Source organism: Argentina silus (genome assembly GCF_951799395.1).
Source record: "Argentina silus genome assembly, chromosome: 2".
In the NCBI taxonomy this organism is placed as follows: Eukaryota; Metazoa; Chordata; class Actinopteri; order Argentiniformes; family Argentinidae; genus Argentina; species Argentina silus.
Window position 1 is genome coordinate 1,073,590 of NC_139656.1, and position 24,870 is coordinate 1,098,459.

Here is a 24,870-nt window from a genome sequence, read left to right on the forward strand (position 1 = left end):
TCTACGCAAATAATTTGTAATTTTTAACGCAGAGGTTCAGAGTTGTTGAAATATCCGTTGACACCAAAATCATGACAACAATATTCAATAATCGGAGCAACAATTAGAGCACGGTACAACAAAGTATATCCAAATAATAATAAAATAAAACTTTCATTTTAATATCCATATTTTAAAAGTGTGTACTGGTAATATTCAGTACTATATTAGTCTGTCTGTAATAGGCAGTCTTCTGGTGGTGATGGCAACGGGAGGGTGAAAAAGTCTTCCCCATTTGCTGTTCTCATGCTGTCACAGAAGCTGTTAAGATGTGAGTGCTCTATGTAGTGTTTTAAACCATATTCTCCTATCATCGAAACATCTTGATATAACCGTGTGACTGATGAGACGCAAACCATAGAAAAGCGTTTTACGTCTAAATTCACTCCCCCCCCCTTTCATCCTATTCGCTATGCAAACACACGCGGACCAATCCAAGCCTGCCATCGTTTCGTCCAACCCGTGTTGGCCTTTTGATTGACAGGTTTTTGGTTCGCTCACACAACATAAACATGAGCTGTTCAACCAAACACGGGTCATAAAATCTTAAAGCAACGCCCCTTGTCTCTCACCTTGTGATGACGTGTCAAGTAAGTGCCGGAAGCCTCAGTCAGTCCAAAATGGCTTACCAGACTTTTCAGCAGGAGTATTTACAAATTCCTGTTGTAACTAGGGCATACACAACTGCTTGTGTCCTCACGACCGCTGCAGTGGTAAGTCAAAAAAAATCTATATCTGAATTTGGTTTTGTCGGCGATATAGACATCACTTTTACCTTCATTTGAATGGCTCGTCTGTTGTTAGCTCGCTAGCTCATGTGTGTCCTCGTTAGCAAAACAACCGTCCTGTACATCATTGTTAGCCAGCTGTGTTTAATCAACCGGACACATTTCTAGTTACATAAATAAGACGTCTTGCTGGTTAATGGTTAGGTTGTCATTTTGTCTGAATGGACCGCATGTGCGAGGTCTTGCTAGCTTGCTAAATATATTTGGAGTCTTAGCGAGTGTAGCGTGTGTGTCTGTGTCTGTGTGTGTCTGTGTGTGTCTGTGTGTGTGTGTGTGTGTCTGTCTGTCTGTCTGTCTGTCTGTCTGTCTGTCTGTCTGTCTGTCTGTCTGTCTGTCTCACACACACACACACACAAGATCTGGCCCTTTTGTTTTGTGTGGGGGCAACCTGAACCAACTCCTCACTACCAATGCTTTGCTAAATGCATAACCAAAGAGCCAGTTGCAGTTCAATTCGATGCCATTTAAGGTCATGTTGTGGAGCTAAAATAATGGCAAGATGTAGCCCGAATGATGTTAGGCATGTTATGCTCTGCGTGGAATGGCAATGCATTTGACTGTCATCTCATGGCGCACATGTACCGTTTGACAATATCCTCTCTGTTCTCACCCTCAGCAATTAGAACTCATCACACCTTTCCAACTATACTTCAACCCTGACTTGATACTTAGGAATTATCAGGTGAGTACACTGAGCAAGAGTTACAGTTCACCCACGCTACTGTTGCATGTAGATCGTGCCACAATTTCTCCGACTGCATATAGCATTATCTACAGAACAGATGGTATGGGATACATACTGTTGAGGTCTGAGAAAGTCACACAAACTTTGAATGGGGGTGAAATATCTCCAAGTACTGGGTTTAAATGTTATCGATTTTCTCAGCATGTGACGTTGTTGAAATGTTGACTGAATTCTCTTTTCTGTCTTGTAGGTATGGCGACTCATAACCAACTTTCTATTTTTCGGTCCAGTTGGATTCAACTTTCTTTTCAATATGATTTTTTTGTATCCTTTTCATTTGCAAATGTCTTGCTCTCACTAGCAAATTTGCTTTCCCTAGAGTTAAAAAAGGTTGTGATGAACCTGCTGTATTAGATATCAGATGTAAAATATTTGCTATGCATTTCTCCATGTTCTATAACTAGGCCATGTATTTGGCAGGACATTTCCTTAACCGCTTGCTTTCAGGTACCGGTACTGTCGTATGCTGGAGGAGGGCTCTTTCAGGGGCCGCACCGCTGACTTTGTCTTCATGTTCCTCTTTGGTGGCCTTCTGATGACTGTATCCTTTTTACACTGTGCCACTATGATTGTGTTGATTCTTCATGAGTCAGGGGGACATATTGAGCAAAAGGCAATATAGTTACATTTACATTTACGCCTTTATCCAAAGCGACTTACAACAATACATTTGTTTAAGTAAGTGAATCATCTATCCAACAGTCATCATAAGACAAAGTAGTCAATGCTCACACCAGGGGCCATTGGCAGTCGTAATGCCAGTAGGCTAATTTTTTTTCGTATTATTATTTTTTATTAGCAGGAGAGAACTTGTACAAGGGGGTAGCAGGGGTGAAGAGGGTTAGGGTTAGTATAGGGGGGGTAGTGAGGATGAAGCGGTCTTTAGGAGGGACTGTTAAGATGTAGCCTGAAGAGATGGGTTTTCAATCTACGGCGGAAGATCGGAAGTGACTCTGCAGTCCTGACAAAATATCATACAGCCTTTACATATTTTCTTTGTTGCAGACATTAAGCAAGCTTCAGACTGATGTGTAACACTGATTAGTGAACAGCAATGTGTGTGCTATCAGCAGGTGTCCTCTGTAAAAGCCTTTGAGAGACACATGGCCATCTGGTTTCCATTCCGGTTTCGTGACACTCATACTTAGTGTCAGTCAGTCAGTCAGTCTGGTTGGCTGCATAATATCAGTAGCAGTAAACCAAAGCTTGTGTGAAATTGTGGTTAAGATGAGTGTTACAGTTTGTTAGAGTTGTTAGCCTATTGGTTGATGATTCATTCACCAAATCCAGACCTCAATATGACTAATTTGTGTGCCTTGTTGGAACCCAATCCCCATTTTCTTCTTAACAACGGCTCAGATATTTGGCACCTTTGTGAGTCTGGTGTTTTTGGGCCAAGCCTTCACCATCATGCTGGTGTACGTGTGGAGCAGGCGCAACCCCAACGTCCGCATGAACTTCTTTGGCCTGCTGAACTTCCAGGCGCCCTTCCTCCCCTGGGTGCTCATGGGATTCTCTCTGCTGCTGGGAAACTCCATCATTGTGGATCTACTAGGTACTAGTCACCATCACTGTGACTCATTTCTGCTCTTATGATTTTTGTGCCAACATCCTGTGTCCCATGGCTGTGTCCTTATTGACCATGGAGGAGTGGTGACTGGTAAGATAGAATCATATCTTTCATTCTCTCAGGTATCGCTGTGGGTCATGTGTACTTCTTCCTGGAGGATGTGTTCCCAAACCAGCCAGGTGGTGGCAGATGGCTCAAGACTCCCTTTTTCCTGTAAGTTTGGACATTTGGATATTCCTGTAAAGCTTCAAACTATGCAAAGAAAAGTAAATTGTTCAAATAAATGTACCAGATATACTCTTAGGATTAGGCCCAAAAAGATCCACCTCATCCTCATCTGTTTTACTCTCTCTGTTCCTCACACAGTAAGATGCTATTTGACACTCCAGAGGAAGACGGCAACTACAACCCCCTACCCGAGGAACGTCCTGGAGGATTCGCCTGGGGGGAGGGACAGCGCCTCGGGGGTTAAACTAGCCCCCCCTTCCCCCACAACTGGATCACTTTTATGGACATTCCCTGAGACAGAGGGACAAATGTGGTCTTTTTATCGACTTGTTTATCTTGTTTTGGACGAAGAATGCCAATCTTCCTCCTGAGCTTGTGGGAGGTTGGTCAGTTGTCTGTGTGTGTGGCTTACATCGCCCTCAAACTGTTCCATAAGCCAGACTGTCGCTATAAGACCACATGAGAGGACGTAACAACAAGGAAGGGACATTTGATGGCAAACCTTTGGCTGTGTTGAAGTTTGTCTTTAACTCTTTAAAGAATGATGCTCAACAATTGTCAATTGTCATTCAGGAAAATATCTGAATGGAGGAATGAATTCAGATCTTTAGTGTTTTTTCCATTTAATTTTTTAAGAATAAATGTGTGGCAAATGTATGAACTGCTGGGTATATTTTCTTTTACATTTTCTGCAGTGCTGCATTGCTTCTAATGTGTTATAGTGGGATATGAGTCATGATATGATCATTTGATTTCTCATGATTTCAGTTCCAAATCAGTACTTGGATTCACTAGGGCACACAGTGCCACCAATGTTAGCACACTTACATATTGAATAAAAGCACATAAATATTTATGGGAATTATTACAAAGTAAACTTATTACAGTAACAGATACATCAAACAAGCATACATTATGTAATACTGCCCCCTTGGGGTAGAAGAAAGAATTACAATGTCTTTGGTAGGGAGCAAGAGCTGAGCTGACCATTTTGTAACTCTTGTGGTAAGGCTTTTCACAGTGTGGAAGTTTTTGATTCGTGTCATATTGAAACTACAGAAGTTCTCTATTTTTCACTGGTAAATACAACCTATGATGCAGTTTCAATTACATTATATGTAATTCTTGTTTGTGGTACTTAACCTCAGGTCAGTTTTCATGGATCATAAAAAATGTTTATCATGTTGAACTGATTTAGGTTTTGAAACCTCTGTAGCCTCATCCAAAAAATGTTTTTTTTTCTGGTGCAGAAATTCACCTGACTTCATCTGTAATATTTTCTACAGCTTCCTGTGCCATCTAAAACAAAACTGTGTAAGTGAAGTGCATACTATAAGTAAGTAATACTATATGCTATCTAAAGTAACCATGTCACATAAAACGACTGTGGTCAAACAACTGCATGCTAGTCTTTCTCTCAAGGGACCAGAATCTGATATGAAACTCGCAGTAAGCCCCTGCGAAGATGACTATATTTTTTATAGTTTCTGCATTTAGACTTTAAATACTTTGATTTGATTTAAACAGACAAATCTGCCATATAAACTGATGCGTTGATTGAAAGTACAGCTGATTCATCTATAGAACCAAAATAAATGGGTTATGCATTATTTTGTTAATCTGCTTTTTGCCTAGTATTTACTGAGGAATCACATGGCAAAAATGGTAATTACATTACCTAGTTATCAATCCTTGGTTTCTTTTGGATTTAATTTAGCAGTAACCTAGGTAGTTATGTATTTTGTATATTATGAACCAATATGTATTGATTCTTAAGGTAAGGAACAAAAAGTACCTCTTGTTTCAATGTAATTTCTCAGTAAATACTGGGCAAATAGAAAGTTTTCAAAAGGACTATAAAAAGTGCTGCCATATCAATAATGTTACATGAAGATCTTAAGCTGAGGACAGCCTTACATGACACATTTCTCTGCTCAGCAGGACTATAGTACAGTATGTGCTGCAGTGTCTTTAGTCTCTGGATTTATTCCACATCATCATAGTCCTCCTCACTCTGGCTACCATCCTGGCCAATGTCATCGTAGGTGGAGATGCTGTCTCGGTCAGGGGACGCCTCCTGACATGTGACAGTGTCTGTGTGTGTGTATGTGTATGGTGGAGGCAGAGCCTCGTCCTCATCTATTTTCACATAGTCAGGCAGCTCCGCAAGGTTCTCATAGCTTTGAGCCTCTGGAAGGAAAACAGGCACACATTATTATTGAACTTAATATACCACAGGTGCCAACTACAGTGCCCTGTGTAAGTGATGACCAGGTGAAGCATGTTTTCTTCTTTAGCTCTACATTCCAAAAGTTTAGATTTGAAATCATTACTGTGAGGTTAAAGTAGAGATTCTCAGCTTTTATTTGGTGGTATTTATGTACATATTGGTTTCACCAAGTTTCCCCTTAAGAAGAAAAAATGCTTCACTGTCCCATTACTTACGCAGGGAACTGTAGTTTGTTTTCAGAGAATGTTTTCAGAGAATGTAAGGAGTTTATAATGTTGAATGCTACCATTATTGAATTGAGTCCTTGGTGGTAAAGGTGGCAAATCATCCTCCAGATCTTTTGGGTGATATTTTCTACTCCTGAAAGAAACAATCATTCTCTTTGGTAATCCATTGTAGAATTCAAGCCTGCCTAATTATGCATTTTCAAATTGAAATAAGGTATATACTAGATCTATCGAGAATAGGTGAAGACTAAATGGCTTGAAAACTTACTGGGCGTAAAACTCAGGGGTTGAATGATGAATTGATGATGAATTAGTTATGTATTGCTCAGCTGCTAAAGTTAAACAAGGGGAAAAAATGGCTCAAAACCCAAACAATGTGCACATACTGTTGAGAGAAATGACAGTTATGCTATGAGTAGTTGTAGTAATGAAAATGGAAAGCATTGTTCTGAAAGGATTGATACAAAGTCTATGAATCATGTTAGTACAGTAGAGCTACTTCGGTGGATTACTTGCCAGAGCCAATAGCCAAATGATTGAAAAGAAAGACCAACATACCTCTCTTGGAGATACACTTGTTGATAAGTAGGAAGATGATGCTTATCACCAAGGAGGAAAAAATAATTCCAAGAACCACCCACAGCCAGATGAGTTGTCGTAAAGGATTATCCATTGATGCTCCAGTCCACACTGACCAAAAGAGTCAACATGTACATCTAAGTAACTGCTTATGGCAAAATAATTTAAATTATATACATTTTCCTTAGACAAGTTTATTTAGACATATAGTGAAAAATATATATTATAATTTTGTCAAAAAGGCCCCATGACCGAAAATAAATAGCGGGAAATTGCATTTCTGGTTTTTAGCAGTGCATCTTTATTGGCAAAAAAATAAGCTTTCACATGCCACTTCCCTTTTTTTTGTTGGCCACTTTTTGTAAATTATTTTAGGTGTGAACTGTATATGAGCAGTCTGGATAATTAACCATTTACTGTGAGCCTTATAGATCTGACATGAATGTTTGAAATCCAAACATTGGCTCAGACAATTGTACTAAATGAAAGACGACAGGCAAAATGTGATGCTTAGATTTCCTTTCACATAATAAGTTGATATATATATATATATATACATACATACATATATACATATATATATATTCTCTTTAAAAAAAAAGTATATATATATATATAAGTTGTGATATATATATATATATATACATATATATATATTCTCTTTAAAAAAAAAAAAAAGTATATATATATATATATATATATATATATCACAACTTATATATATATATTTAGGGAGCTTACGCAAACCATGGCAGTACAATAAATGACCACGACATGAATGTTTCAGCACAACATGTCTGACTGGCAAGGTGTCTTCGCTGTACTCCTGGGACTCATTAACAACATGGTGGTAAATGCCACTAATTTCACACTTATCTTATGAACAAAGCTGAGTGTTGGTTCTTTATCAGACAACATGCACTGCATCCTCACAGCTGCATCTCTTATTATAGAATAATGTGGTTAAATAACTTCCTTCCCTATCATTGTTTCTAAGATGTCAGAGAGAGAGAGAGAAAGAGAAGAAAGAGCGAGATGAAGTTAAGAGTTGATGGACTAGGGTTCTGTCTAGCCTATGACTGAACCATCCAAAGGTGATGATGATTTAAAATAGGCCAGTGTTATTTGTTTAATCTTTTTGTCACATGAAGTGACAACTTCAGTCTAACTCTGTAGGTTAAGGATTTATGCTTTCAATATCAACTATGAACACTATCCAGTAATCAAGCATTACAAGACAACAACAGCAATACAACCATACCATTAGATTCAGAATGATTTACGAGCCCTTAAAGTTTCTTTTCTTTTGAATAATATTTTGCTAACTTCAAATCTCTCGTCCTCACCAAATACTGCACAACAGAATATAACTTCACAAATTAGCTGAACCTGCCTTACCTTCCACAAAGAGACTCAAATGGTTGAAAGGGTTGTAGGTCTGTGATGGTCACATTAAAAAGCTGAGTGTAGACTATTGGGAGACTCTACTGAGGTCAGGATGGACTTCTGAGGTTTGTTTCAGCCCAGAATAAAATACGGAACTCATAGGAACTACCCCACCCCCGCTCTGCTTCGTTCCACTGGTTCAGAAACTGTATGTTTCCCTGTGTGTTTGTGTGTGTGTGTATGTGTGTATGTGTGTGTGTGTGTGTGTGTGTGTGTGTGTGTGTGTGTGTATAAAATATTAAGTTACTGTACTTTCTGTCAATATGGCCTACAAAATGAATTTCTTTATTGTAACTACTCTTTCTAGTAACTGCCCCACCCTGCATTGCTTCCTTCCACTGGTTCAGAAACTGTATGTGCACACCCTGCGTGTGTTTGTTAGTGCATTGCGCATTGTGCATGGTTGTTTGTGTGTGTGTGTGTGTGTGTGTGTGTGTGTGTGTGTGTGTGATTATTGCTCAGAGAAGCACCAGATGACTGCTGACAGACAGACACAGACGCACACGCACGCACGCGCGCGCACACACACACACACACACACACACACACACACACACACACACACACACACACACTCCATCTGGAATAAGACTAAACTTCATCTTCATCATCATCATCATCATCATCATCATCAATCAACCCTCATCGGCAGCCCAACTCCTCCCTTTATGTCCTCTTTCACACATGCGTAGTAAGCACTGTTTCTCCAATGACGTTGCCTTCCATGTAGTAGTCGGTCTTCTTGGACACTCCTAGCTTTCTCCCACTGCGCCGGTTATTGCAATCCACCTCAAGGAAACCATGGCCGAGCAGGCCTCGGGATCCGCCCGGTCAACCCAGCATGACGGTAAACGTTGCTCTTTTTGGAAGTGTGATGCTGTGGTGAAGTGTAGAGCTAATCCAGGTCAGCGGCCTGTGCATCCTGGAGCTCAGCTAGCTCCATCACCCGGCACGTCACCGCCTCTTTCGGCCAGAATTTAAATGTTTCCAATGGATATATGTCATGCCAAGGGAGCTAACTACGTGGGCCGAATACTTAGATTTGCATACACTCTGTTGGAGGACATGTATCGTTGGGATTTGTACGATAAGAACGACGTGTAATTGCGGGTCAATCATCGAATTAGTTAGATAGCTAGAGAGAGAGAGAGCTCACAAGTGTGTGTTGACCTGGCTGTCTAGCTACCTTTCATTGTTGTTGTTTGTAAGCTCATGACAGCAGCGGGCCGGGGAGCCCTCCGACGCAGTGGACTGTGGTGGTTGTACAAAGTGACCAGTATAATGTTTATAAAAGTATTAACTGAAATGGTTAATCTCCTGAGTTGTATAGCTACGTAGCAAATCGAAGCCCGAGAGAGACGAATTCTAACCATCTTAAATATCTTGGTAATTTGGGCATAACATGAAATAGAGAATTGAATGAACTGTATTCCCAGTTACATTATTAATTATGAGTAAGCCTATGTATTTATCTGCAGCCAGCTGGCTTAATCTAATTATTTTGTCCATCCACACAAAATAGCAATATAAGAGCTTACAATAGTTGTTCTGTTACATTGTGTTTGTAGCTTTTTTTGCAACATTTCTGCAAACTGATCTCCTGCTCAAGAATTTACACAAGCTGATATTGTCAGATCTCTATTTGGTCTAAAATGTTCTGTCTTTTCTGTCCCAGGCAGTTGTGCTCAATATCTGTCCCCAATTGACATGTAGTCCACCCCTATCAGTTAGGCTGCCTAATTATATTCAATAGATATGTCAAATGACACAATGTGGTTATCTGGGACACATGATCTCGACAGCCTTTTACAACAGGCAACACTGGCATGATGTCAATTCCATATCATTGTGTAAGTATTATATTGTTGGAGGCCGCCAAGACACTGAGAACATATAGCTGAGACTGGCCATACAGTAACTTGATAGCTACAATAATTACGTGAGGTCAAGCTTTAGCCTAGATGGCAACAGACCTATGATATTGGTTTAGGGCCTAAAAGCTCCCCATAATGGCAGGGACTGTCCTGATGTAGAGTAGTGAGTTATGTAATAACTCATTCTGAATGTAAAGCAAACACGTTACATGTCAAGCTATATGCATTTATGGCCCAGGCCACAATCAGCCATTGACCAACGACAACTGACTTTATTGGCTTATATGTTGCAGCTCAAGGAGACTAGTCTGAGCAGTAACATAGTGTACAGTATATTTCAGTACTACACCAAATAAACACCAGGATATCTTCATAGGGCTCATATTGAGGGAAAATCGGTAACCCCCCCCCCCCCCCCCAAGACTGGCCTAGGGGTGTTCACATTTCTGTTACTATTCCATCACCACCTGAGTGAACTTGTTAGCAGCCCTTGATTACTTCCATGGTGTCAGTCTTGGCAGGCATAGCACAGACATATCTCTGGTCTATCCTCATGCTAATACAGTCAGTATGCTAATGCATTAATTAAACACTAATGTGGTAGCCTTAGCCTTCCATAGAGCTGCTTGGTATATTGGGTGCTAGGCTGAATAGTGGACTGTATTGGAACCTGTAACCATTATGTATGTATAATGTAACTGGGGGGCATGAAGCAGGTTCATCTCCCAAAGTAGACCAGCTTTTGTTGGTCATGTTTCTATGAGATTACATGACCAACACAGGCTGAACTGAAGCCCCAGTCAAGTGGCTAAGCATGACAGTTCCCATGTTTGAAGAGGTAAAATGTACTTCCCCTCATGTACCCAAGTTCTACTTTTTTTTCTATTTTAAGACCATGTTTGGGAAAAAATGTCAGAATATGAGATATTACAATATATGTGATCATAAACAGGAAGACATATCTAGACATGAGTTCATTTTAAAGTAAGGTACCATGGCAAATCACCAGCTAATCTGATCATTAGTCAGTGGAATGTCAGTGGAATGTATCTGTGGAAACTTATTTCAAGATACTTTTTAACTTTCAATAAAAATAGACAAAAAAGTATGGAATTGTGTAAGAATTCTAAAGGCTGGTTGAGAATACATTTTTGATAAATATGGTTGTCATTAGGACCACACTTGAAATATGACTTTGGGAATGCTCTGTGAGTGTTGTTTATTTGTAAAACAGTTAACCCTGCTGTTCTTATCAGTGTATCAATTGTCTACTAGTGCAAGTGTGGGTTCTGAATCTCTTGGGTCAGCTCTCTTTAAAGAGAGACTAACCTGTATAAATACTGTTTGAATGGCTAAAACGGCTGTCTGACTGGTTGCACAGCAATGTAGAGGGTAGAGAGAGAACTTTCTATCTGGATGTTTCACTAGTGTTGTTGTTTTTCCACTCTCTCAGGGGTGCTTCAGCAACGAGTGGCAGCCCTGGAGCAGGAGAGAGCTGAGTTCATCAAGCTCAAACAGCAGCTGGAATCTGAGTTCAACCAGAAGCGGGCCAAGTTCAAGGAGCTCTACCTGTCCAAAGAAGGTGATAGAATGCAAATGCTTATGTAACCGAGTTGAGATGGTAAACTCATTCCTCAAGTTCAAATACCACCACCCGTGCTTTCGAATATCTAGCTTTTCGATAGCGTAGCTGGTTTACATTGGCTATTTATGGAGACGGTCATGTGTGTTGGCAAGTCAGAGGTTGCAAGTTTGAAGCTTGGTCGGAGCAAGTCAAATTGCGGGGCTACTGTTTGCAACAACTTCACGTCTATTTGACTTACATGAATAAAACTCATTGTTGATCGGGTGAATGTAGGCCTAGATTATGTGTAGTACTGTCAGACACCATGCTCCTTCTTTAAATCGGTTTAAACAGACTTTTTTGGGGCGGTTTAAAAGTTCAGTATTGATTACAGTGGTGCTTGTCTCCTGGAGCATATTCAGCCTTATGACTGGGTTATTTTGCTGACAGTTGGATGACTGAGCCGCCCAGCACTCTTGTTTCTCTCTCTTCCTCCAAACATCTTCCTCACAAAGCCCTGCTTTGCTTCTGTCTCTCTCTCTCTCTCCTTCCCTCCATATCCCCCCCAGAGGAACTGAAGAGGCAGGCGGCGTCCCTGGAGGGGGCCCAGGAGGAGCTGGGTCGTGTGCAGGCCCAGCTGGTCCTGGCCAAGGGCGACATGGAGAACATCAAAGCGGTGGCCACTGTGTCAGAGAGCACCAAACAGGAGGCCATCGACCAGGTCAAGGGCCAGTGGCAGGAGGAGGTGGCCTCGCTACAGGCCATCATGAAAGGTAGCTGAGCTAGCCCAGCCCTAACCCTAACCCTAGCCCTAACTCGCTACAGGCCATCATGAAAGGTAGCTGAGCTAGCCCAGCCCTAACCCTAACCCTAACCGTAGCCCTAACTCGCTACAGGCCATCATGAAAGGTAGCTGAGCTAGCCCAACCCTAACCCTAGCCCAAACTCGCTACAGGCCATAATGAAAGGTAGCTGAGCTAGCCCAACCCCAACCCTAACCCTAACCCTAGCCCAAACCCTGCTAAAACGCCTGATGAAGGCCATTGACTGAAATGTTGCACTTGTCACATAAATTGTTCACTTGCAAGCATAGTGTGCAGGAGGTTCATTTTTTTCTACTTGATGTCTAACTTCTCCTACTCACCTGTTCCAAGAGACTTCTTCAGGTGTCCAAAAGACTCTTTCTAGATATACTACTTTCGAAAGGCTTGCAGATAAGCAGGCCAGTCTTGATGGTGCCAAAGGATATGTACTATTCCATTAAATTAAAACTATTCCATTCTGTTCCATTTTGATGAGGTAGCATCTTAGGTCGGTATGCAGTTCCACAGAACACTAGTTCTGCATGTAGAACACAAGGAAATCAGTGATGAGCCTGATTTAAATACCATTTAAAAAAGAAAATCCACTTCTACTCTTTAATAAAGAGATGAATGGCTGTCAATCTTCTCTGCTTCTCCTTCAGACACTGTGCGTGAGTACGAGGTGCAGTTCCACCAGCGCCTGGAGCAGGAGCGCGCCCAGTGGGCCCAGTACAGGGAGGCCGTGGAGAGGGAGATGGGCGAGCTGAGACGCCGCCTCTCAGAGGGCCAGGAGGAGGAGAACCTGGAGAACGACATGAAGAAGGTACGTGGAGACCCTTTTCACAGTCCTACATCAAAATGTTTTGATGCAAACTGAAATGCATTGCTTCATAATCAAGGCAATGAAAACAAGAGGGTATTATCCTCACAAGCCTCCCAAACCATCATCATTTATATATACCTTATTGTCCTGTTTCCTCTGTAAATACTATAATGGGGAATTTTGAGATTACTAGAGTTATGTCCTATTGATATATCGCTACCTGACCAGCTGATGTTCAGGGCCAAAATGTCCCTGACAACAGTGAGTCCACTGACACCACAGGGCCTGACAATGTGAAATGTTCTCTCTGTTGTATCTGTATGTTCTATCTTAATCTTTTGATAGCAATTGATGTACAGTGTACTGTATCATCGACAGGCAATCACATGCACAAACAGAATAGTAAGTGTATTACCTAATTGATTCTAGGGTACATGAGCTGTGTCCTTCCTATTGGAGGTTAGACAATGTCTCTGCTCTGATGCTGGTTATTGTTCCCTTGTTGCAACATGTTGCAACTCAACTGCAAAAAAACAATTGGTTGATCAAACCTGCTGTTGCTCCTTCCTTCACCTGAGATTCAACTATGACAGTTACATCACCTGGGTTACTCATTGTGCTTTTGTGTCTGTTTGAAATGGAGTTGAATAAAGTTTGGCTCGATTGGAATCATTTCCCCCCCAGGCCCAGGAGGATGCAGAAAAGCTGCGGTCAGTGGTGATGCCCATGGAGAAGGAGATAGCAGCCCTGAAGGCCAAGCTGACTGGAGCAGAGGACCGGGTGAAGGAACTGGAGGCCTCAAAGGTTGGTCAATGGAAACTAGAAAAGAGAAATGAAAATGATGCGGCAGTAGGACTTACAGACAAGATCTCCACAGAACGATATGGCCCTTTTGTGGCCTTTGACAGACTCATTTGCCAAATTAAATATATACATATTGTTATTGATGAATAATTGCATTCTGTAGGTAAAGGAGCTCAACCATGTTTTGGAAGCAGAGAAATCCTGTCGTACCGACCTGGAGATGTATGTGGCAGTTCTCAACACTCAGAAGTCGGTCCTTCAGGAGGACGCAGAGAAACTACGCAAAGAGCTCCACGAAGGTGACTCGCATGAACAGCTTTATTTTTGTAGCGTTTTGTGAAACATTTACATAAAGAGAAGATTTGAGAGATGTAAACAATGTCTTCAGACATAGAGGTCTATCAATAAGTCGCCCTCTCTCTTTCTCTCTTTTCTCTACCTTTCTTAATGTCAACCGCAAAGTCTCCCGCTCTCTAAGGAGCTTTACACACTACAGGGCCGATCCGAACAATACCGTGCTGGCTCTGATATTTTCCTCTCACATTTGCCTTTCCAGCACTGTTACAGCTACTATGGTGGATGAATAACCAGGCCAGCCCAGTACAACTCAGCTCTACCTGGTTTTGCTCTGCCTGGTTTACTAGTGTGAATTAGGGCTAAATCTCATGCCCCTCTCCCCAGTGTGTCACCTGCTGGAGCTGGAACGGCAGCAGCACAACCAGCTGAAGCACACATGGCAGCGGGCCAACGACCAGTTCCTGGAGTCCCAGAGGCTGCTGATGAGGGACATGCAGAGGATAGAGAACGTGCTCTCCTCAGAGCAGCTCCGCCAGGTGGAGGAGATTAAGAAAAGGGACCAGGTACGCAGAGAGTTGGAAAAATATCCTTGTGTCAGATAAACATATATTTCTAGTCCATTTTAGAATACTTCCAGTTTGTTGACCTATGTCCTAAAAGGTGAGGCAGGCAGTAGATGAGGAATGAACCAGACCAGTAAGTGATGACCAGTCTGTTTCTCCTAGGAAGAGGATGAGGAAGAAAGAATCAGCCAGGCCAAGGAACTTCAAGAGGAGGATGGGACGGATCATACAGAACCGTTAGAGGACTCGTTCCTGGGTCTGAGCATTGAAGAGGTATGGATATGATGTCAACAAACCCTTTAGACACATGACCCTTATATGACACCTTTACTTTGAGTCAATTTTCTATATGGATGGCCATAAAGTCAGGACATCCACAGGGTTACAATGACTAAACTCACAGGTAAAACGTTAACTTTACCACCTAGTCCTCTAAGACAAGCATATCATTGAGTGTCTTGAAATGCCATACACTTAAATGTCTTTTATAATTTACAGAATGTCACAAACAAGGTATTAGTGTATGTAAAAAAAAAAACCTAACCCTAAAAAAACCCAGCAACTAACATTTGCTCAAATTATACGGTACCTTAATGTTGCCATTGTAGTTGCCATTGTAGTCACCAAAAGCACCTCTGCTTCTTCCCTTTCTCCACTTCAGCCCCACACCAACCACAGTACTCACGGCTCCATGCTCTCCTTAGACACAGACCTGGTAGCGGGGGGTCCCATGGACCCCTACAAGGACGGCCTGCGGCGGGTCCAGTCCACCGACAGCCTGGGCTCCTCTCCGGGAGGCCTCCTGGGGCCACAGCAGGGCCTGGGGGGCTACAACCACAAGGCCAAGTCTGCCAGCCACCTGGATGAGTCAGACTTTGGCCCCCTGGTGGGGGCGGACAGTGGGATGGAGGGCTTCGGGGACACGGCCTCGCTCAGCTCCATCCAGTTGACTGCGGGTCACTTCCTGCTGACCAAGGACCAGGAGAAGGCCATCAAGGCCATGACGCCCGAGCAGGAGGAGACGGCCTCCCTGCTGTCCAGCATCTCCCACGCCCCAGACTGCGCCTACCTGCCTCCGTCGGGGTACCGGCTGGTTAGCGACAGTGAGTGGAATCTGCTCCAGCAAGAGGTTAGAGAGCATTTGAGTCAAAAATATGTTTTGTTGGACTGTATTTTCCAATACATATGTGTACCGAGTTCACATGGTTTCAATGGCACCACTAAGTACAAACTTATTATTGGGTACTAAGTAACATTAACATGAGGTTATGAGTTTTAAGTAAGCAATATTTGAGTTTGCAATTAGATTTGCAAGTGTTAAATCACCTTTCAAGAATTTGTATTCCAAAAGTCTTTAGACTGCTATGAGTTGTTTACAATTGAGTCTACATGGCTTATCCTGGATTTATCTGAATCACTCTTACTCTTAAGTATTTTATTGTGTAGTATTCATAATATTCCACATTCATGACTTTCTGTCACAAGGTGAAGAATGCAGGTAGGAAGCTGGGCCGGCGCTGTGACATGTGCTCCAACTATGAGAAACAGCTGCAGGTCATCCAAGGCCAGGAGGCAGAGACACGAGATCAGGTGACCTCCCTCCATCCGCCACTCAACACTCTGATACACACACAGCTGATAATGACATTACCCATGACATGTATACTGAATCCTAAGGAAAGATGCCAGATGTTTCCATATTCCTCAAAAAATGACACCATCTGCTGTGAAGATAACACTGTAGGCCCCAGACTGTAACAAATTAATGGCAATTTGCTGGTGCCAATCTCTCACATTGATTTGGCTGTGGTTCTGTCTCTCTTTCCCAGGTGAAGAAGCTCCAGGTCATGTTGCGGCAGGCCAATGACCAGCTGGAGAGAACCATGAGTGAAAAACAGGAGCTGGAAGACTCTGTCAAACAGGGCAATGAGGAAACCACTGCCAAGGTCTGTCCCTACTACACACACACACACACACACACACACACACACACACACACACTCACACTTGATTGGACCTTAATAGTGTTGGTCTTCTTGAATGTCTTCTAAGACCTAACACTGTTTTAATTACAGTTTCTACCACAATTATCGTCTGCTGATTTTCTTATTTTGTATTCTAGGTCTCTGCTCTTTTGCAGAAAGTCCAGGAGTCAGAGATGATGCTAAGCACACTACAACAGACTTTCAGTCAAGCCAAGAGGAACACACAGGAACAGATGGTGAGCAGCAGCAGCAGCAGCTCCACACAACCTCTCAGTACAGGCTCTATTTGGACCACTAGTGTCTCTAAAACTATCTGTGCCAGAAATCCTGTGTAAATAAAGTTAGCAGCCAAAGCATTTGGACATTCCATTGCTCCACATGCCTTTGATTTACAGCTGCAACTGGTTCCTTGCTTGAATTAAGGAGGATGCCAAAGAGATGGATAGCAAGTACAAATCAAATGGGCTGTCGTGTCCAAGAGCAGACGTTTTCCCTTTGTTTGCCAGTGAATCACCCTTAAGTCGGTGTGGCCGCCAGTTCCCTTTTTACATTGAATCATCAAGAGGGGAAACAGGATGGTGACACATTATTTGACGGAGTGCTGTTTTTGCCATAACCCAGGCGGTGCTGATGCAGTCCAGGGAGCAGGTGGCGGATGAGCTGAACCGACTGCAGAGAGACAACGACAGCCTACAGGGGAAACACAGACTCCACTTAACCCTCCAACAGCAAGAGGACTTCAAACTACCCACCACTGTGCAAGTACGAGCCAAGCATTGTCAACAGTCTCAGACGGCCCCTATTTACTTTTTACCAAGGTTTACAGAAATATGAGTAAATCATCCATATACTGTATGTAGTGGAGGTAATTTGGAATCACGCTCTCATGATGAGTAGCCCTGCCTAAGCCTTGTAAGCCTTAATGTTGCCTTTGAACCACAAAGGTGTCCTCTTGGTTTAATGGTAGATGGGTCATCCACACAGGAGACTCTGGTCTAAGCCCTACCAGTTACACATACAGATATACTAGATTTTTGCCCTCTCCTGAATGCAAATAAGAGGGGGGGGAAAGGGGACAGCCTTTTCTTGTGCCTAATCTAACCCTCACCCTGCGATTGCGGTGCCCAATGCTGTGTGAAACAATTGCACTGAACCAAGCAAGTTGCCCCTTTGCTACCGCTTTAGTTGGGGTGTCTTTAACCATTTTCTTTCTGCTCCAGGAACTACAACCCCTGGTGCTGCAGTTGAGGGAGGACATAGTTGCAGTGCGCACCGCTGCAGAACACCTAGAGGAGAAACTGAAGGCAGAGATCCTGTTCCTGAAGGAGCAGCTCCAGGCAGAGCAATCCCTCAAAGACAATTTGGAGGACACACTTCAACTGGAGATAGAGGGATGCAAGGAGGAGATAGGTGAGGCTCAATCGGCTACTTCTATGGTCCCTGGTCCTATGGTCTCTGGACTGCAGTTGACTACTCTCAGAACCCAGAATCTCATCTCAGGATCTTGTCAGCGAGTCTCTACCCCCTAGTTTTTGCTGTAGCTCAACCTGAGCCCCACGTGATGCCCCTCCTGTTCTGCCCTGCCCTGTATTTACAACCCGACCTGCACAAAAGAAAACATGAAGCTAGCTAAAGATGTTTTCACTTAGCAGGTGAGCAGTGTGCAGTCAATTGCCCGGTTTAAGTCCATGCCTCCATTTCAAGTACATCTCTTTTTGTCAATAGAATCCTTGGCGTAAAATTCACCAGATGGTTTGCCTTAGTGAAACTAACAGTTCACCACCCACGGTCAATGGCTCTATCTTCACACCTGATGAGGTTTTTGAGTAAATGAAAGCAATTAAATGTCTCTGGACATTTGGGAAAGAAATGTTCTTTCCGTCCTGCAAAATCAATGTATTTGATTTAGACTAATGTCTAAAAAAAAACGTATCAGAGTATTATTTTCCAAAATGTACTTTAGAATTTTCCATTGATGCTGAATATGTTTGAAAAGTTAACTTTAATGTTGATTGTCGCTGCAACTTGCCATAAGAGGATAAATATGTTTCAAGGAAGTGTTTGGCACTGAGGGTGTACAGCTTCGTGGTCACATACTGTAGCAGTCAGTCCAATCAGTCCAATTCTGGTTCTTCACTGTGAAATTGCCTGTCTGTTCCTTTGACCTTTATCAAAACCTTGGTTTGAATGTTTTTTTGCCTTTTTGTTTTTGTGCCTTCTGAAACATTTCTTTCTCTCCTTTCCTCTCTTCTATATTGGTCATTGTTGTTCAGACATCTTGGAAGGTATGAAAACACACTGTTTATCAAGCCCACTTTGTGTGTTTGTGTGTGTGCTGTATATGTGTGTGTTTTTGATGGAGATGTTAGTCTAATGATCGTATGGGACTAAAACGGACTCACTGCTTTGCTTTTCACGGTTGTTTGTCATTTGGAATGACATGGGCATGAGAGGTGCATGGCACCTGTTCTCATAGTGAAATGCAGAGCTATGACTGGACTATGAGAAGTTAGCATTTTTATGGCATTAATGATGAGATGACATGCAAATGAACCAATACTGCTAGTAATAAAATGTGACATCACAGCTGTGTCAGTTTGCTGTCATCAGTAAGTTGAATTGAGACATTTTATGGAGTTGACACAATTGTGTCTTCAGAAAGATGAGAATGGAATGAATCTAGGATTTAAATTAGGTTTTGAAGTGAATGAAAGCTGCTCAAATCAGAGATTTGAGTACATTTGAATTAAATACTGTATCTGGAAACATTTATTTTACTTTAATGTAATGCTGAATACATTTGGTTTCGGCTTAAATTCCACTTGCATTTATCAAATTCCAAAAACGTTATATTTTCAAGAATGAACTATAAACGCTTGATTGCTCTGTGTGTCAGTCTAATAGCTTGGGGGAAGTACTGTTTGCTTGCTTGGTAGATAACTAACACACACACACACACACAGACACACACACAACTCTCCTTGGCAAGCGTTATCCCTTTAAGACTCGCCACACAGCCTTCATGCATTATTCATGATTCAACTAATTTCCCAGGATATATTCACATTACAATGCTGTAACGCATGTCTGGGGGTTGACATTCAGATTAGCATTGTAATGGTACTTTAATAAGTCTCCTATCGTTGTCTCTCCTCCCCCCAGCATCATTCTCCAGTCTGAAAACTGAGTTGGAGCGCGTGAAGGCAGAGAAAGAGCAGGTATGGTATGCTGTGGGCAGCCTGCATGAATCACTCGTTTCAATGTGATGTCAGGCTGCATTGAGTGGCTGCTTTCAGTGGTGTAATCCTAATGCTATTATTCAGTGCCTGAAACCTTTTGGCACTGCTACAGTATAACAGTGGTGGTTACAATCTATCACACAGCAACAGTTTACCTATAAGAATAATACATTTAAGTGTACATACAATACATTGACAAATGTGTAATATGTCTTTTGAAAATATAGTATGAGCGCTTATACAATTATTCTGTTCTTCAGCATAGACTTCTTGTAATAGTATGGCACTCAAGGCTAATGGTAATCCATACGTAGTATTTGCTGAAGAACAGAGTAACTGTTAGAATGCTGGAACACATGTAATTGTGCAATTTGTGCTATTTGTTCAGCTGGAGAGCAGCCTATCTGAGAAAAGCAGGACATTAGAAAGTGTGCAGGGCCTGAAGACCAGACTGGATGAGCAGCTCAAAGAGGTCACAACCACTAAGGTCAGAGGTTAACATACCCAGAGAGCTTGTTTGTTGTAAACTCCCAGCCTCTCTTATTTCTTTCTCGCCTATCTGTGATATGTCCTGACATCCTATTGTTAGTAGCATGTTACTGTGACTGAGAGTGTGTGTGTGTGTTTGGTGTTGTCAGACTGCTCTGGAGACCCAGGCACTTGATGATAAGGACAAAGCCCAGCGTCTGCAGACGGAGCTGGACGTCAGTGAGCAGGTGCAAAGGGACTTTGTGAAGCTCTCCCAGACGCTCCAGGTAAGAACAGCACCGCACTGGCACTGTTACTATGACAACCAGAATCTCCTCACGCATTGGGGTGTTGAATCCATCTAGATCAGTGATCCTCACCCTTGGTCACGGAGAGCCGCAGTACTGCAGGATTTTGTCCCCCCAGCTCAACAGTGACAGATCTTTTGAAGATCAGTTGATGTGATACTGTCACACTAGGCTGGGACACAAACCTTGACCCACTGAGGCTCTCCAAGACCAGGATTGAGTATCACTGATCTAGACCATTGATTAGTCCATGATCAGTCAATGGGGTCATTGTTGCCACACTCATGCTCTTTGTGCAGCCAGTTTTTCCTCTTGGAAATAGAGAAAGAAAATCTAAGCCACACTGACGTACTAGAAATGTTTTATTCAACTCACCATGGCCATATTTTCCCATGACGTGGATAGATGTTTACCTTGCCTTGCTTAAACGTGCTAGGGCCTCATGATAGTGATGTTACGATGGCAACCATACCCTACCCATACACCCCTTACCATGGCAACAATATTCTTCCCCAGCAACCATATTTACCAGTGCTTGCTTTGCACTTTTAGTCAGGTAATTAATCTATCTTACTCTCCCTGAAGAGAACCCCTCTGTCTTCACCATCCCGACAAGGCTGTGTGTGTATTTGTGAATCAACTAATACTTCTCTTTCCACCCCCTCAGGTTCAGTTGGAGCGGATCAGGCAGGCCGACTCTCTTGACCGCATCAAAGTTATCCTCAATGACACCAACTTGACTGACATCAGCCAGCTCCCAGAGACATGATACCATTGACTGAAATTGCACTCCCCTCCCTCCCACCCTCTCCTCCCCTTCTATTTCACTGACCCAATGACATTCTCTTGACCCTCCCAAGCCACTCCCCTAACTACCATGGCAGTTCTTAGGAGGGATAAGATGGGGAGTGGGTGTTTTTAAGATAAAGACTAAATCCAAAATGGAGGACAAAAAAAAGTCAGCAAAGGAAAAAGGAGGAAAAAAAAGTCATTTTCTCGCCAGGAGGACTTGGAGCACCAAGGCAGGGTGACGAAGAACACTAGTACTAAGAGATTTCAAATAATGACTGTTTCTGGGCAGAGTGGAGCTTCCTGCCTGTGTGTGTGTGTCTGTCTGTCCTGTGTTTCTACTGTAGATATTGGACTGTCCATATTAGCTCAACCAAAGAGGAGTTTGTAGTCTTCTAAGGCACTTTTCTCTACAACTTCTCTTTCAGGTAATGGGAACACATGGATTTACAGTGCATTACACTGTTTCTGCCATTTCTGCAAGTGGTTGATCATTTATCTCCCTTCTTTGTTTTTCCCTCATTCACCCTCTCCCTCTATCTGTGTAAGCTCTTTCTCGCACACTCACTTAGTTTTTTCTTTCTCTCTCACTCCATGCTTTGGGGTTTGTCGTTCTTCCTGTCATCGTGCTGGGCCTATGAACGACTTAATGAAGGAGGTTCACTGAAAATATTTGTACATAACAATGTAAACAGATTACAGAATATACATATTGCATTAATGAAGTAATACTGTGTTACCCCTGCCCCCCATTCCATTATTGGAATGCCATAATAACCAGACCTGTATATTTTCTGTGGTGTGCGTTAACAATTTCACTAAGACGTCCGGCTATAGCTACAATAGGGTCTTCTCTTATCCCATCTTTTGCTCCAATGGCTGTTTTGACCTGCCTCAAATGAGCCTGTGGTTTCTGAACTCTAAAATGGACGGAGGGTCACACTTGTCTTAAGTTGGAGGCTATGTCCCAACAGTGTACAATAGCTTCCATAGCTTAGGTTACCAGCCATACACCAAGTTGTTTCAGATAAGTAGTTATGAAAAGGAAACAAGGAAAGACTGCTGGGACCTAGTCCTGGCCTGATTATGATTATCTTTTGACCAGTTATCACAGTGGAGAATCCTACTAATACTAATTCTACTAGAAGTTGGACGATACCCCTGAGAAAAGAAGTATTAACAATATGCCTTTTATGAAATCTCAGTGTGTCATTTTGTGTGACTGGGCGGGATATTACTGGTCAATTATTGTTGAAAGATCATCTGGTTTTATTGTCCTTCCTTCCTTCTGTGAGGAAAAAAAATCAACACTTTGTCTCGACTTGGATTTGATATTTGTTTTTGTATTTCACGTGTCATTTCATCCTGGCTACACACCACTAACAGCGATACTCTTGTGACCATGAGTTGGCATGGACCAGGATCTGGTGATATCTGTACAGTCTGTCCATATTGAACACTACCTGACTCACCAAACACTGTTCCAAGTCTTAAAACTTCCCCTGCAAGATCATGACATGAAACATGTTTTTTTAATCTAGTGAAATAAAAGTAAAGAGTAAATGAGAGAGTTTCAGAACTAACTTCCTTTTGAGGTCTCTCCAACTCAATGGACAGAGCTCAACCTCTCACCTGTCACTGCTGGGGATTTTGTGTAGGTTTCATGCTTCCATGGATATCAGTAGTGTGCATTAGAGGTTGTCATGGTCATCGTGAATACGCCTTGTTTTTCAGTGGTAAACAGTGTTTCCAAGAAAATGTTTGAGTGCTTTTCCAGTTAAAAGGGCCATTTTGCAACCGAGAATGACTTTTTTAGTGGTTTTATTTTCTTTTTTGTGTCCTACAGTGTTAGGAAGCACAGTTGTGTTACTGTCAGTTTACAGCACCATCAATCATTTTGGAAGATAAAGATCATGGAACAATTAAGTGGGCATGAGGAAGTGGAGTTTTACAGAAAGAACAGAATAAATACAATTTGGGGAACTCATATTAACATAGAAAGAGGCCAAAGACATTCTTTGGCACCAGACAAGCTAGTTCAGTTTTAACACCATTTTCTTTTTTACACAGTTCAAACTTCAGGAGAATTGTTTGGCATAGAGGAATTTATTATGCATTAAAATCATCTGCATAATACAGACTTTTTCCACACACTTAATGAACCATGAAGTATCTGCATTTTAATGATTAACCCATTTCTCAAAAGAAATAATGATAGTTCTCCAGGCAATGGTTTTAAATGGAGATAGTGTGGATTTAATTCAGTGTTGGGAAATGCTTTCGCACTCAATGGTTGATGTGACTGGAATACGTACAGTGCTTGGGGTGGCTCAATGGAAAACATGGAAGCATGACTCATAGTTTTTGACATGTCGTAAAACAATAGTCAGTATAGGAAAATGATTGCTACTATGCTGCTTATCTTGGTTAATATACGTGATTTTACGGATACATTGATTCAGATCACTGATTCTTTGACTTGCATGTATTATACATCTGTATCAATTCGATACACCTATAAATGTCTTGAGTTCATATTTATCATAGAATCCTGCAATGTTTGTCACACGTAGTGAGGATGTGAACAAGCCAGTTTAACTTGCACTGAGAGATAAATGAATGTCTATGGCTTGTATGGTTGTGGGTGTGAAATGGCTAATATTGTGATATTGTGAATTCACCTAGAGTTTGAAATCTGATACAGTATGACTCACTATGTGTATTGCTTAATATCCTTGAAGAGGATTCTGATTGGCTACCATTGTCCCAGAAGTGTGCACTCTTGCTCATTCCATTCTGTGAATTTAAGAGGATAGGATCGGTGTAAGCATGGTCTGCACCGCCTGCTCTAGTGATTGCACATTTCAGGAGAAAGACAGAATCAGACTGCCCCTTCTCTTTATCATTGCTCTCCCATGCTCATGAGAATGTCTGTTTGTAAACCTTTGAGCACTTATTTTCTTTTACAAATGCAATTCTTGACAGTCAGCATAAACACAGATAAAGGTCACACAATCGTTTCTATAGAACAACTTGGTAGTGCTGTTTGTTATTGTCTTAAGATCCTCAAACACCCCCTTTCCTTTGAGTTCAAACTGTTGGAATATAAATGTAAAACGAGGCAGTGGCTTTTTGTTGAGGGGAAGGATTTAATTTGATATTTCACTGTGCCGTGTAATGTCTCCTGCAGCAGCACATACTCTGTTATAGTCATTCCAATTTAGTGTGAGGAATCTCAGCAACAAAAACATGACTTCTCTGTCTGCATGCTTTGATGCTTCTGCTGGGGCCCCTTGCACATTTCTATACAGTACTGTGTACATATTTCTGTATATATCTAATAAAACAAATTGTACTTTACAAAATGTGTGACTGTTTACTTAATTTGAGGGCAATCGAATAAGAAGCTCTTGGTAGTATACATGAAACAGTGCAATTTTTGTTCTGATATTAGAAAGGTTTGGAACAGTTATGATGGTGCTCACATTGTTGCAGTGATCA

General features: G+C 41.9%; 2 protein-coding genes and 1 long non-coding RNA gene across 4 annotated transcripts; 2 read left to right on the forward strand and 1 right to left on the reverse strand.

Annotated features, from left to right (window-relative positions):
* The first annotated feature begins 623 nt into the window (after nucleotides 1–623).
* derl2 (derlin 2) lies at nucleotides 624–3,902 on the forward strand. Its single transcript, XM_083664834.1, has 7 exons — nucleotides 624–752; nucleotides 1,444–1,509; nucleotides 1,763–1,836; nucleotides 2,020–2,113; nucleotides 2,932–3,127; nucleotides 3,265–3,355; nucleotides 3,509–3,902. The coding sequence occupies exons 1-7, from the start codon at nucleotides 660–662 to the stop codon at nucleotides 3,612–3,614; spliced, it is 720 nt and encodes a 239-aa protein (XP_083520960.1). The 5' UTR covers nucleotides 624–659; the 3' UTR covers nucleotides 3,615–3,902.
* Nucleotides 3,903–4,166: 264 nt separating this feature from the next.
* Nucleotides 4,167–6,513, reverse strand: LOC310800940. Its single transcript, XR_014554096.1, has 4 exons — nucleotides 6,386–6,513; nucleotides 6,096–6,159; nucleotides 5,887–5,960; nucleotides 4,167–5,560 (listed from the first exon to the last, which is right to left on the reverse strand). It is a non-coding gene; the product is annotated as an uncharacterized lncRNA (long non-coding RNA).
* Nucleotides 6,514–8,567: 2,054 nt separating this feature from the next.
* rabep1 (rabaptin, RAB GTPase binding effector protein 1) lies at nucleotides 8,568–24,738 on the forward strand. 2 transcript variants are annotated; one of them, XM_083693253.1, is made up of 18 exons: nucleotides 8,568–8,699; nucleotides 11,180–11,308; nucleotides 11,860–12,063; nucleotides 12,756–12,916; nucleotides 13,601–13,720; nucleotides 13,884–14,019; nucleotides 14,402–14,580; nucleotides 14,743–14,853; nucleotides 15,242–15,709; nucleotides 16,066–16,170; nucleotides 16,410–16,526; nucleotides 16,703–16,801; nucleotides 17,187–17,327; nucleotides 17,786–17,975; nucleotides 19,728–19,783; nucleotides 20,193–20,291; nucleotides 20,443–20,559; nucleotides 21,248–24,738. In XM_083693253.1, exons 1-18 carry the CDS (start codon nucleotides 8,654–8,656, stop codon nucleotides 21,347–21,349), a joined length of 2,580 nt encoding a protein of 859 aa, XP_083549379.1. In that variant the 5' UTR covers nucleotides 8,568–8,653; the 3' UTR covers nucleotides 21,350–24,738. The 2 variants fall into 2 exon arrangements, with proteins under 2 accessions (XP_083549379.1, XP_083549380.1); XM_083693254.1 differs by lacking the exons at nucleotides 8,568–8,699; nucleotides 11,180–11,308; nucleotides 11,860–12,063 and adding an exon at nucleotides 12,189–12,199.
* The last annotated feature ends 132 nt before the right edge of the window (nucleotides 24,739–24,870 follow it).